At 39.9% G+C, this 14,911-nt stretch overlaps 1 protein-coding gene across 4 annotated transcripts in view; it reads left to right on the top strand.

Annotated features, from left to right (window-relative positions):
* Carf (calcium responsive transcription factor) overlaps nt 1-14,911 on the top strand; it is a 50,357-nt gene that overhangs the window by 142 nt on the left and 35,304 nt on the right. Inside the window, exons 1-6 of one of the 4 annotated variants that reach the window (XM_076931830.1) lie at nt 158-758; nt 3,552-3,646; nt 4,277-4,437; nt 6,888-7,008; nt 9,453-9,569; nt 10,640-10,864. In XM_076931830.1, the coding sequence (XP_076787945.1) occupies nt 9,495-9,569; nt 10,640-10,864 (300 nt within the window). In that variant the 5' untranslated portion in view covers nt 158-758; nt 3,552-3,646; nt 4,277-4,437; nt 6,888-7,008; nt 9,453-9,494. Of the gene's footprint in view, nt 1-157; nt 759-3,551; nt 3,647-4,276; nt 4,438-6,887; nt 7,009-9,452; nt 9,570-10,639; nt 10,883-14,911 lie in introns of those variants that run through there. The other 3 variants (XM_034497587.2, XM_034497585.2, XM_076931831.1) reach the window with 3 other exon arrangements.

Below are 14,911 nucleotides of genomic sequence, written 5' to 3'. Positions count from 1 at the left end.
CCTTCTGCTACGGCGGACTCCCCTCTCGCGTTGTGGGGCTCACCGCGGCGGCCGGGTTGAGGGAGCCGGAGGTCTGGCAGAGCTGTCTGCGCCCGCCCACCGGACGCTCCCTCCCAACCTCCCTTCTTCCTCCTGCCTCCTCCTCCCGTCACCTCCTGACCCTCCCGGGCTGGGAGCAACCGCCAGCCCCCGACTCCGGCCGTCGCCGGACGCCGCTGCGCGCTGTCCCTGCGCCCTCGCCCGCCTCCACGGCGGCTCCTTCCCTGTGGGCCCGGGAGGGGGCCCGCGGCCCGGAGAAGGCAGGCTGCCGCGGGGGAAGGCGAGGTGGCTGTCCTGCAGAGGGTGCGGAGCCCAAGAACGCACCACCGCCACGGAGCTCCGTAGTCCAGGGCCGGAGCGCTCGCCCGAGAGGGATCTCTCCCCTCCTTTCTGAGTCTGATGTTTAGAAAAGCTTCCTCCGCACCTTCTCCCCCGGCTTTCAGACTTCTTCTTCTTTTTTTTTTTTTTTTAAATCTTGAAGTCACCCACTCAAAGGCTTGTCTCGGTCTCAATGGTCTCGATTATTACTCTATTTTCCTGATTGGAGAATAGATGAGGGCTATTACTCTTAAGGTCCCAAAGTCACTTTTTAAGGCATTTGCCTGAAAACCTCCGCGGGGTGGGGTTGATGTACGGGGACACACTCCTCTGAGACTGCAATTCAGAGTCAGGCAGAACTGGATTGCAAAATGTGTGGGCTTAGCGGTTTGAGTGTACAGGTGAATATAATGAGAGATTTTCTATATGTCGCCTAACATTTAAATCTGTAGAAAATTAGAAGTGATCTCAACAATCTAAACTATTTTGGAGGCGAAAACAATCATTTGTTGAGTGGACAAGGACACAAAAAGCATGACTGTTTGCAATTTATTCGTTTTACAGAAATGCATGCCCTGTAACAGGAATGCCTGAATTTTATTCTATCTGTGTTACTTAACCTCTGTGCCACACTTAGATTAGCTGTGACAATTAAATGCCACATAAGAAGCACTCAGAAAATGTTTACTATTGCTCTCATAAGAGCTACCAATAGAAGTTTTTTACCAGAAACTTTACTGATGTAGGTGGAGACATAAAATGAAAAAAACCTTTGCCCTTAACAAGGGGGAAGATTGGGTTAAGATTGGGTTTGCTGATAGTAGTGTGCCCCTTTAGAATCGAGTCATTCAAAATGGTGAGCATTAACATTAAATAAGCTGGGACATCTGAAACTTGAAATTCCTTAGTTGAAGTGTTAACTATTGAATTTTTACTGATAACATATAACTGATTAAAATAGCGTTTTAAACTTCCTTTAATTTGGACTTTTCCAGATTAACAATACCTGGATATCAGTACTTTTTTTTTTTTTTTTTAAATCTTAATTCTAGAGGAAAACTATGATTAGGAAGATACAGAACACGAATTACTGGAGGAAAGATCAGTTTGTGAAGCACACATCTTGAATTCACTAAAATATATTTTTATTTGGCTAAGATGTTTAGTTAAGAAAAATTAAGTTACTAAGAATACCCAGTATGAGTTTTTTCAACAGTGACTTATGTGTCATAGCTGGTGTTGCTTCCAGGCATTACCTAGATAGAGCGTTGGTTTTCTTAAGTTTAGTTTATGTTGACTACAGACTTTTGAGATTCATTTACTGGGGTCCTTATGAAGACTCACTCTTATTTGGAGAATACTCAACATGGAAAAAGATTTTCTTAAAGTCTCTTGGGTTTTTCGTTTGTTTGTTTGTTTGTTTTTGTTATTAGGGGTTTTTTGTTCCTTTATTTGTTTGGTTTGGGTTTTGGGGTTTTGTCTGTGTGTGTGTGTTGGGGGGGTGTGTTTTGTTGTTGTTTTTCTTTTGAGACAGGGTCTCTATGTAGTCCAGGATGGATTTTCATTGACTATGTTTCCCCAGATTAGCTATGAACTCTAGGCTCACCTACTTCTGCCTCCTGAATACTGGGATTATACTTGCCTGCAACCAACCACACTTGCTTGTAGCTTGTTTGGAACCTTGAGTCCAAAGTTCTGGAATTAATCTCAGGGCTTTGTGTGTCCTAAGCACAGACTCTACTGCTCAGATACATTGTGGCTCAAGTTCTGGGATTTTCAGAGAATTACCATAGTTTCTTTTTATTCATAGGGTTTGTGTTCCTCAGTTTTGGTTAGCTGGTGTCAATATGAAGTGGAAATCCTAGAAATAATTGATGAGATTGAGACTGTCTGTCTTTCTCAGTAAGGTCATCCTACCTGGGATATGAATCATTTATGTGTCAGGGAGGGGTCCACTCTGTGTGCTGCTCGCCCATTAGTAGGTTACTGGCTTTTGGTTATTAAGTCATTATCACGGACCTTGTAATACAGTAAGTGCAAAATGGTGATAATAGCAATTCACATATGCCAAAGAGAAGTTAAAACCTGTTTCAAGTAAAATAATGGAGTTCATAATTTGGAAAGAAAAGCTATAGGCTAGTTTAGAAACATCAGCAGTACAACAAGCTATTTCAGAGACCACATCCACAAAAGTTTTACTAAAGCATATTGTTAAAACTTGTTTTTAATCTCCCTGCTTAATTACAAAGTAACTATTATTGGTTTATATTCACAGAATAAAGCCTAGTGTAATTGGGCAACCTTGATTTTAGGTATACAAGGGCAGGGAACCACTGTACTCCACTTACCATTAAACACAATCAAATCACTTCAGAGTCAGTATAAAATCGTATATTAAGTCATGTTTAAGCCCTCAAAGAACAAAGAAATAACAAGGTTTGTGTGTGCGGAGTAAGAGCTGTAGAAGTTGCTGGGTGCTGGTGCTGGTGCTGGTGCTGGTGCTGGTGCTGGTGCTGGTGCTGGTGCTGGTGCTGGTGCTGGTGCTGGTGCTGGTGCTGGTGCTGGTGCAGGTGCAGACCTTTAATCCCAGCACTCGGGAGACAGAGGCAGGTGGATCTCTGTGAGTTTGGGGTCAGCCTGATCTACAAGGGTGAGTTCTGGGACAGTGGGGCTACACAGAGAAACCCTGTCTCAAAAAAACAAGAAACAAACAAAAGCTGTAGAAAGTTCAAAATTATAGAATTTTTTAGGAAAGACAAGCCCTTAAATAAAAGATATTTTAAACATGATCTTTAACTTTTCTACAAAAAGTAAAAGGTTGGGTCTGCCCACCTCTGCCTTGTTAGTGCTGAGATTAAAGTTGTTTGCTCCACACTGGCTTGGATTACTAGATTAAAGTTTAAATTATTATTATATTTTAGTCCATAACAGCTGTGGTAGAAATACAACAAGATTGATGTTGACAGTTTTTCAGAAAGTATACCTGAGAAATTACCTTTAGTGTTTTGAACAAATATATTGGCTGTTGATCAAAATCAAATGTCCATAGCCCAGGTATTGCCCTTTCTAAAGAAATATCCTGACTAATCTCTAGCCCTCTGCCATGAATTCACCATGTGCAAACAAACAGCCTTTATAGACTAAAGTTATAGAAGCACTAATTGTACCATTTCTTCTAAATATTTTTAAAATAGATTGGTTAATATATTTGTCGTTTGTGGTTTATGCACATGAGTGCAGTGCCCACAGAGGCCAGAAGAGGGCATTACATCTGGAGCTGGAATTGCAGGTGCTGTGAACCACTTCTCATGGGTGTTGGGATGATTGTGCTCTGGTCCTCTGCAAAACCAGTATGTGGTCTTAACTCCTGAACAATCTCTCCAGCCTTGTAAGCTTTACTTTTGATATAGAAGAAAATCTACTTTGTAAAGTCATATAAAATAAACATCCTAGAAAGCAATTTCCCAGAAAAAAAAATGGGCTTTCTGAAGTTTATTAAATACTCTCTCCATCTTTAATGGTTCTTTCTTTCTGCCTTTTGTAACCAGTTCTGGTACTTCCTGCTTACACAGTGTATTTGTCAGGTCTAGGATTATAGATTGTAAGTGTGGTAACTTTATTTTCAAGCTTCTTGTGGCTCCTACAGATGCTCCACTGGTAATAATTTTCATTGAGGGAAAGAAAATGTGGTTGCACAAATCTTAGTTTCATTGATAACTGTAGACTGTTGGTCCTGAAATAAATCTGTAGTTGTTAGATGAGGAATTGGGGACAAAGGTCACCTATTCCGGACACAAGCAGTAGTCAGTCTTAGACTTTAGCTCTTTCACCTGAGTGGAATAAGGCTCTACCATATTAGCCTGGTAATAAATAAAATTACGTAATGTAAAATAAACATTAACCCACTATTTCCTTACAGAGAACATGCTACCGTGAAGACACAGTCACATCTTTCATATAAACAAAGCTGCCACTGTTACAATTTAGTGCCCCAAAGGAAGACCATCAATGAATTAAGGGGCATTTCTGAGGCAAAATAACATAAGAATCTGGACTTGAAACTTGAGCCACTGCCTGAAGGTAATAAATTTTAAAACTTTGTTTCTCCATCAGTTGTCCTTTTGGGTTTTTTCTTTTCTTTTCTGGTTGGTTTGGTTGATTGGTTTGTTTTGTTTTGTTTGTTTGTTTTTTCTAAATGAGGTTTCTCTGTGTGGTCCTGGCTGTCCTGGAACTCAATCTTTAGACCAGGTTAGTCCTGAATTAACAGAGATTCACCTGTCTCTGCCTCTCAAGTGCTGGGACTAAAGGCATGGGCCACCAATGCCTGGTCACCACTGCCTCCTTCTCTTCTTCCTCCTCTTTTTCTTCTTCTTCCTACATCTTCTCCCTCCCCCGTTTTAACCTATTGAGTTGCTTTAATGCTGCCAGTCTGTGCATAGGTGGAGGGCCGTCCACTGGAGAATAGACAACCTCTCAAGGGTTGACTCTTCCTCCCATGGGAGCCATCAGTTTCAGCTGTTCCTCAGTTGAAGGAGGGGAGCTCTTTTCCTCCTCCTCTTCTTCCTCCTCCTATTCCTACTCCTGCTTCTTCCTCTTTGGTTTTTTTTGTTTTGTTTTTTTTAAAGCCAGCCTTTCTCTGTGTAGCTCTAGCTGTTCTGGAACTTACTCTGTAGATTAGGCTGGCCTCAAATTCAGAGATTCACCTGCTTCTTCCTCACAAGTGCTGCTATTAAAGGTGTGTACCACCATTCCCTGGTAGCTCCCATTTCTTTCCATTCTTGGAATTTGTCTTTTTTTTTTTTTTTTTTTTGGTTTTTCGAGACAGGGTTTTTTTCTCTGTATAGCCCTGGCTGTCCTGGAACTCACTCTGTAGACCAGGCTGGCCTCGAACTCAGAACTCCACCTGCCTCTGCCTCCCAAGTGCTGGGATTAAAGGCGTGCGCTACCACCGCCTGGCTTGGACTTTATCTTGATCTTGTGTAACTCATGCATGCAGTCATAGCTGTAAACTTATGTCTGAACCATATGTCTGACAGAGGGCTGGTGTCTGGAATATGGAAATAACTCAAAAAACCTAAACACCAAAAAATCAAATAATCCAGTTAAAAATCTTGAATAGAACTAAACAGGAAGTTCACATGGAAAAAGCATTAAATGTTCAAGTATCTGTAACTATCAGGGAGATGCAAATTGATACTACTATGGGATTTCATATTACCCCAGTCAGAATGGTTAAAATCAAAACAAATATATGCTGGCAGGAATATAAGAAAAGGCCAGGTGGTGGTGGCGCACGCCTTTAATCCCAGCACTTGGGAGGTAGAGGCAGGCAGATTTCTGAGTTCGAGGCCAGCCTGGTCTACAGAGTGAGTTCCAGGACAGCCAGGACTACACAGAGAAATCCTGTCTCGAAAAACCAAAAAAAAAAAAAAAAAAAAAAAAAAAAAAAAAAAAAAAAGGACTATAAGAAAAGGAGAAAGATTATTTGTTAATTGAGATTATTTGTTTGTCTTATGTTAAAATCCTTGAGCAATGAGTGTCTATATGGCTTAAAGATTTAAGAGCAACACTCTTGGAGTTCACTGAGACCTAATAGCTATAATGGAGTGCTTTAGATGGATGAAGGATGCTATCAGCTATGCTTTATCAATACGTCAGAAATTGGAATAAGAATGCTTGTTTTGGGCTGGAGAGATGGCTCAGGGGTTAAGAGCACTGACTGCTTTTCAGAGGTCCTGAGTTCAATTCCTAGCAACCATGGCTCACAACCATCTGTAATGAGATCTGATGCCCTCTTCTGGTGTGTCTGAAGACAGCGACAGTGTACTCACATACATTAAATAAATAAAGAAATAAATAAATATTAAAGAATGTCTGTTCTACCCATGGCAGAAACATCTTAAGGTGGATACCAGAAACTCTAAGTTGAAAATATTTTCACTGAATGCAAAGTCATGGCTTAGCAGGTGTATTTTGCATATATTTTTCTTCTTATAAATGTGTGAATTTTATGTAATAAAAATCCACTTAAATTTAAAAGACTCTTTAATAAGTATGGAACAAAAGCTTTAAGTGGTAAAAGAATCTATATCATGGTTTATTACTGTTTTTCTTTCTTAGGGCTATGTAAATCAATTGAATTTAGTGATACCAGGGTTTTATTAGGCTGATTATTTTTATTTTATGTATATGGGTGTTTTGTTCACATGTATACCTGTTATTTATTTGACTGATTTATTGTATGCACATGTATATGTATGTGCATTCATGTGTTTGTACAAGTACACACCACCATGCACATGTGGAGGTCAGAGAACAGCTTGTAGGACTTGGCTCTCCCCTTTCACAATCTGGGTTCCAGGAATCCAACACCGACATCAGGCTTGGCAGCAAGCAACTTTCTTTACCCACTGAGCCATCTTATAGGTCCCATCAGAGAACTGCTTTTTTATAGACATTACTTAGTTTTTTTGCTGTTAATTTATTTATAATGTTTGCATTCATGTATTCATGACTTCTTTTCTATTTAGGTATGGTGAGACCAACAGATGAAGAGACGATTGCCATTGGGAAGACAGCCCATTATTCACAGTTCTCACAAGGAGTGGGCATGCTATATCACGAAGTGCCAACAATAAATATAACACCAAGGTCGGTGGAGAGTAGACATTGGGTAGCAGACTGCAGAGGAACCTTCTTGTGGGTTTTGAGAGAAAAACTAGGCAAAGAAGCCCATAGCAGACTAAGCTGGCCAGATCAGATAGTCTGAATAAACTTACTGGGCTCTGGCTTGTGCTAGCTGACAGCTGGCCTTAGGGTACTAGGCCTAAGTGCCTCAAAGTTTATATTATGCATAATTTCTCATTTCCAAGTTTGTCAAGCTAATAATAGGTAGTATGAGTGTTTAGTTTTAACTTAAGGATGGGTCTCTTTATGTAACCCAGGCTGTTAGATGTTACATATGTAATCCTAGAACTCAATCTCTCCCCAACCTTAGCCTCCTGATTACTGGGATTCTAAGCATGTACAACCATGCCCAACTGGAAGAGATACGGAGATCAGAATGTTAAGATTACCATTGTCATCTTCTTCAGGATTTAAATAAATTATTCTTTGATAATTTCATACATACATACAATGTATCTTAATTGTAGCCAATCCAAATTCTGCTTCCTCCAGGCATCCCCAATACTTGTCCCGCTCACCTTCATAACCCACTGAGTCCAGTTAGTGCTACCACAGGCTACCACCTGAAGAAAACTTACTACCCATTGTCCAGGAGAAATCAGTTGCTAATAGCTCCTCAGCTAAGGATGGAGCCTTGTGAGCCCCTCTTCCATGCATGTTAGACTATTGATTAGCTTAATTATTTTTTTTTTACAGGAAACCATAGCTGCAGGAAGTTCATGAGGGCAATGATCATGTTATGTCCAGAAGACATTTCATGATACTCGTTCTCATCCCCTGGTTGATACATTCTTTCCGCCCCTCCCCCTTTCTTGAGCATTGGAGGGTACAGAGAATGATATTTCTTGAGCCTTGAGGGGAAGGTAGAATGGATTAAATCTCCCATGTGGGACTGAGCACTCAACATTCTCCAAGTCTGAATACTCTGACTGCAACCCACTGCAGAGAAAAGCTTTCCTGACAAGAATTGAGAGCAGTGCAAATCTCTGGCTCTAAACATATTTAGAAGACAGTTTGATGTGTTCATTTAGCAAAACAATAGCAGGTTTCCTTTTAGCAGCCGTGGGCTTTTGACTAGGTTTAGAGTACCAGACATCCCTCCTATATAGTGGGCTTCAAATCCAATTAGGAAGCAGTTATTACCTCCATAACAATAATGTCATTGATGTACCAGTGAGCACATCCCACCTGGTAGGTCACTATTACAGCATACAGGGTCTACTACTGAGTAAGTCCATTCATGCCTTTTTCCTCCCATTGGCCAGAATAACTAGCACTATGCAAACTAGTTTGTAGAGAGGTTAGTTCTAGCTTGAGTTCTCTAGGTACTACAATAAAGGTCTGATGTGTCTTCAGTGGTAGGGTCTTACAAACTCATCCTTGGTTGGCTACAAAATATGTCTGGTAGTTTCCTCTTATCTGAAGCTTTAACTTAAAAGCCTTTTTTATTTTAAATTGTGGGTAGGGTGTGTGTGTGCATGTACTACTTCTTTATTTGGAGACCAGAGGAAGTTCCCTACTGAACTATCTTGTAGGCCCCACATCACTCTTTGTAATTTCAGTTTCCTGTGGCCAGCCATGACTAGAGAATACTAAAGAGGAAATTTTAGGAATAACTTTTATTGTATTATAATGTAATCATTCTATTTTATTATTGCTATTACTTATCTTTTATTGTGCCTAATAGACCTAATATAGAAATGCTGAACTAGAAATGCACATGAAGGATTTGGTCTTTTCTGGGGTTTTAGACATCCACTAGAGTATTCGGAGTGTATCTTGTAGGACACATACTCCGTGGATGTATAGTCCTGTAAGAACGAAAGCATCTTTTCTAAAATTATGTGATGCCGTATAATTAATGTATTTAGAAGGACACATGTTGCCCTGTATGTGTAATACCGTCAGCACCAAGGCAGCTTTTCTATAGTTACATAAGGCCATGTAGATTAACATGTTCTGCAGGACACATGTTCTCATACATGCACAGTCCCATTCATACCAAAGCATCTTTTCAAAAATTATGTAATGTTGTATAGGTTACATCCAACCCATAAAATTAAACTTTTATTTTATTAAACAATTGTGCAGTGAGTGTAACATAACTTTATAATACAAACTTATATACAACTTATAATACAAATTCAATTTCAGTGAGCAAACATAGGATGTAATTAAGGGCAGAATGAGGGAACTATGTAATCCTAATATTTAATTTGCCTTAAATGCATTCTGGTGCATTGGTAAGTTAATTAACAAAAACAGTAATTTTCTATCTGTAGAAAGGAAAATATTTTACTTAAATTGTGTAAGATACCATAGTATGGAAGATGAAAATTTTACTTAGGATTGACATCCCCATAAAAACATCCTTAGTTGTACAGTTGACCAGGTGTTTAATCTTTCAGCCATTAACTAATTGGAGAAAATGGCACTGAGTGTGAAGCAGCATGGAGCAGCGTCACTCGGTAGGGGCCAACTGTGATGATGGTGAGAAGTCGGAAGGAGAAGCACAGGGACTCGAGGTAGGGACTCACTGGGAGAGTGTTCTCAACCTAAGAGCAGCATGACATTCAACACCTTTTCATGTGTAAAGAACAGTTACTTGTTCTCATAGTGATACAAGATTTTTAATATGCCAGGAATGGAAGTACACACTTGTTTTTCCAGTACTCAGAGACACAGACAGAGGATCAAGAGTTTAAGATCAGGCCTGGGACACATATTTGAGATACTATTTCATAAAGTGTTTTTACATATCTATCATATATTTAATTTAATGATATAGAATATTTTATATTAATGCTTAGGTATAGCCATAAAATTTGTGTACTCAAAATATTTTTTTAATTATATTTTACTTTGTTCACTTTGTTCAAAAACCCATTTGGGGGACTTTGTTCAAAACCATCCCTGAAGAAATAAATAAAGACTTAAAAAAATATAAAAGTCAACAATTTGACTTAAGACAGCTGTTCTCAACTTGTCGGTTACAACTCATTTTGGGATTGAATGACCCTTTCACAGGGTCATTCTGAAAACAACTATTTACATTACGATTCATAACAGTAGCACAATCACAGTTATGAAGTAGCAATGAAAATAATCATATGGTCGGGGTCAGCACACATGAGGAACTGCATTAAAGGGTCGCAGCATTAAGAGGGTTGAGAGCCACTGACTTAAGAAAACTTTGGGCTAGAATGTAGCGCAGTGTAAATAGTTTGCCTAGCGTGTAGAAGATCGTGGGTTCAACATTCAGCACTAAAAATAACCAAACTCCCTGGGCATTAGTAGCACACGCCTTTAGTCTCAGTACTTAGGTGGAGGCAGAGGAAGCCAGATCTCTGTAGTTCCAGGCTAGCCTGGTCTACAGTGTGAGTTCCAGGACAGCCAGGGTCATGTAGAGATACTGTCTAAAAAAATAAAAAATAAAAATGAAAAAAAAAAAAAACCCTTTTGTTACAAAAGTAGAATGAACAATTAACTGTAATATAAATGTCTTCCTATGTTTAGTATACAAGTCTTTTTAGAAATTGTAAAAATATGATATATTTTACGAAGACTGAAATAATTTTTTTTTTCTTTTCAAAAGCATCTAACCTGCATGGACTCTGGGGATCCTTCCTTTGGACAAAATGATCCCCATACCATTTTGCCAATTACTGGTCCTAAAACACATGATTCACTCACATCACAGGATATGCCAGAGACACTGACTGACACACAGGCCCTTCATGAAGAGCAGTTTCATCTTTTGGATGAAAATGGGCCTATGCAATATGACCTTCAGTCTTTGGGAAATTCTACTGCACAAATGGTGAGAATATTATAACTAGTGAGTATTATGTTATTATGGTATTTAACAATGTGTATTAATCATGCTAAATTAGTTTCCTTTTTTGTGTATTTATTTGTTTGTTTGGTTGGTTCTTTGAAACAGGATTTCTTTGTGTAGCCCTGGGTGTGCTGAAACTCACTCTGTAGACCAGGATGGCCTCAAACTTGGAGACCTGCCTGCCTCTGCCTCCTGAGTCCTGGGATTAAAGGTATACACTACCACTGCCCAGTGACCCTAGTTTGTTTGTTCGTTCACTCATTCATTCATTCATTCATTCGTTTGTTCCTCCGTCCATCCATGCCTCCCTCCCTCCCTTCTTTTCCTTCTTGTCTCATTGTTCCGCGCCCCTTTTTGAGTCCCCTTCGCCCGCGAAAGAGACACGTGAGGCAGTGTTCGGGTGGTTACTACAGCGAGGCTTTATTCTTGTATAACCAGAAGTGGAAAGACCCAAAGCCTGGAAAAGGCACTGCTTATATACACCCTAGAGTGACGTGTTCACTTCTGATTGGCTGTTCACTCATTACCCATAATACACCCCGGGATGGGCAGTGACTTTGGCGCGCTTTTTGCCTTTTGCACCTGCGCAGTCAGTTGTTTACTAGTGGGAGCACAGGATGCCCGCGCCATCTTGTAATGGCGAATGTTATCACGCTCACTCGGCTCCTAACATATCATATCATATCCCAACTGAAATTTCCTCTCCCTAGTCTTTTCCCACCATCTCTCCTTTCCCCCAGATCCACTCCCACTTTCCTCCCCTCAGAAAAGAGCAGGCCTCCCAAGGACATCAACCAAAGGCAGCATAACAAGCTACAATCAGATTAGGCATTTACTATCTCATCAAGGCTGGACAGGCAACCCAGGAGGAGGAAAAGGGTCCCACAAGAAGGCAAAAGAGTCAGAGACAGTCCCCACTTCCACTGTTAAGATTCCCACTCAGTATGCTCTAATTGTATTTTGAGAGAAAAGTTTTACTTTAAAAGGAAGAGTGATATGTAGGAGGAGCTAAGTGGGAAGGAGTATTGAGAGGAAGAGATGGAATAAGGAGAGAAGATGAAGGAGAGGAGAAGGTAGGTGATGAGAGAGAGAAAGAGAGGGGGCACGGAGGCAGATGTTCACAGATCTCCACCAGTCAAAGATGGTTTTTATATCTAGGTTGGGTATTGGGTTACGCCTCTGATTGAGCATTACCAAACTTACAAATCCTTTGCTTAACATTTAAAAAAAATTGTATAAAAGCAAAAAGAAAAGGGGGGGGGCATGGGACAGGGGTTTTCTAGGGAGGGGAAATGGGGAAAGGGGATGGCATCTTAAATGTAAATAAAATATTAAATAAAATAAAAAAATTTAAAAAAAAGATTCCCACTCAGCCATAACATATACGCAGAGGACCTAGGGCATATACATACAGGCTTCCTAATCTCTGTGAGCCCTATAAGTCCTAGTCAGTTGATTCTATGGGTCATGTTCTTGTGGTGTGCCTGACCCCTTTGGTTTCTACAATCCTCTCTCCCCTTCCTCTGCAGGACTTCCTGAGCTCTGTCTAATGTTTGGCTCTGGGATTCTGCTTCTGCCCCCATCAGTTGCTGGATGAAATCTCTCTGGTATTTCTGATACCATGCTAGACTGCAGTCCCAGAACACTCTTCAGGCAGAACAAACTATAGGTTGAAGATTTTGTGGCTGGGTTGGTGTCCTAAACCCTCCACTTGAGGCCTTGCCTAGTTACAGAAGATGGCTGGTTCAGGCTCCAAGAACCCACATTACTAGGAGTCTTTGCTAGAGTTACTCTCATAGATTCCACGGAGTTTCCATTGCACTAGGTTTCTACCTTGCCTCCAAAATGCCCCCCAGTTCCAGTCATTGATCCCAGCACTTTCTCCTGCCCCATCCCTCCTAATCCCAACCCCACTTGCTCCCAGCCCAACAGCAAAATCTATTCTATTTTCCCTTCCCAGGGAGATCCTTTTTTTTTTTTTTTTTGGTTTTTTTTCGAGACAGGGTTTCTCTATGTAGTCCTGGCTGTCCCGGAACTCACTCTGTAGACCAGGCTGGCCTCTAACTCAGAAATCCGCCTGCCTCTGCCTCCCAAGTGCTGGGATTAAAGGCATGCGCCACCACCGCCCGGCTCCCAGGGAGATCCTTATATTACCCCTTATGCCCTCCTTGTTATTTAGCCTCTCTGGATATGTGAGTTATAGCATAATTGTCTTTACAGCTAATATCCACTTATAACTGAGTACATACCATGTTTGTCTTTCTAGGTCTGGGTTATCTCACTTAGGATGATTTTTTTAGTTAGATCCATTTGCCTGCAAATATCATGATGTCATTGGTTTTTTTTTTTTTTTTTTTTTTTTTTTTTTTACAGCTAAGTAATATTCCATTGTGTAAATGAACCACATCTCCTTACCCATTCTTCAGTTGAGAGTCATCTAAGTTTTTTCCAGTTTCTGGCTATTATGAATAAATTGGCTATGAACATAGTATGAGCAAGTGTCCTTGTAATATGATGGAGCCTCCTTTAGGTATATGCCCAGGAGTGGTATAGCTGGGTTTTGAGGTATATTGAGTCCCAATTTTCTGAGAAACCACTATATTGATTTCCAAGGTGGCTGTACAGTTTGTGTTCTCACCAACAATGGAGTGCTCCCCTTGCTCCACATCCTGGTTAGTGTGAGCTGTCACTTGTGGTTTTTAAGCCATTCTGACAGGTGTAAGATGAAATCTCAGAGTTTTGATTTCCATTTTTCTGATGACTAAAGATGTTGAACATTTAAGTGTTTCTCTGACATTTGAGATTCCTCTGTTGAGAATTATCTGTTTAGATAATTCAATATCCCATTTTTTTAAATTGAGTTATTTTGTTTGTTGATGTCTAGTGTCTTGAGTTCTTTATATATTTTAGGTATTAGCCCTCTGTCTGATGTGGAGTTGGTGAGTTGGTGAATCTTTTCCACTCTGGGCTGCCATTTTGTACTATAGATGGTGGGAGTCCTTTGCCTTACATAAGCTTTTCAGTTTAATGAGGTTCTACTTATTAATTATTGATCTTAGTTCCTGTGCTGTTGGTATTCTGTTCAGGAAGTTGTCTCCTGTACCAATGCATTCAAGGATAGTCCCCACTTTCTCTTCCAATAGGTTCAGAGTATCTGGTTTTATGTTGAAGTCTGTGATCCATTTGGACTTGAGTTTTGTTTAGGGTGATAGATATGAGTTTGGATTCTTCTACATATAGACATCCAATTAGACCAGCATCATTTGTTGAAGATGCTTTCTTTTTTCCATTGTACATTTCTGGCTTCTTTATCAAATATCATGTGTCCATAGGTGTATGGATTTACTCCTGGGTCTTTGATTTGATTCTATTGATCAGTGTATCTGTTTTTATGCCAATACGATGTGGTATTTATTTGCTACAGCACTGTAGTATCGAAATTAGGGATGGTGACACCTAATGGAAGTTCTTTTATTATGTAGGATTGTTTTTAGCTATCCTGGGTTTTTTGCTTTTCCATGTGAAGTTGAATATTGTTTCTTCAAGGTCTTTAAAGAATTGTGCTGAAACTTTGATGGAGATTGTGTTGACTCAGTAGATAGCTTTTGGTAAGATGGCCATTTTTACTATGTTAATCCTTGTGATCCATGATCATGAAAGATCTTTCCATTTTCTGATATATTCTTCAATTTCCTTCTTTAAAGACTTGAAGTTTTTTGTTTTTGGTTTTTTTTTTTTTTTTTTTTTTTTTTTTTTTTTTTTTTTTTTTACAAATTGGCATAATTATGCTCTAATTGTATTTTGAGAGAAAAGTTTTATTTTAACAGGAAGGGTGATATGTAGGAGGAGCTAAGTGGGAAGGAGTATTGAGAGGAAGAGATGGAATAAGGAGAGAAGATGAAGGAGAGGAGAAGCTAGGTGATGAGAGAGAGAAAGAGAGAGAAAGAGAGGGGGGATATGGAGGCAGTTGTTCACGTGTCTTCACCAGTCAAAAATAGTTGATATATATAGGCTGGGTATTAGGTTACA

Source organism: Arvicanthis niloticus, chromosome 3 (genome assembly GCF_011762505.2).
Source record: "Arvicanthis niloticus isolate mArvNil1 chromosome 3, mArvNil1.pat.X, whole genome shotgun sequence".
Classification (NCBI taxonomy): Eukaryota; Metazoa; Chordata; class Mammalia; order Rodentia; family Muridae; genus Arvicanthis; species Arvicanthis niloticus.
Note: the sequence above shows the minus strand (reverse complement) of the source record. Positions and strands in the feature narration are given on the sequence as shown.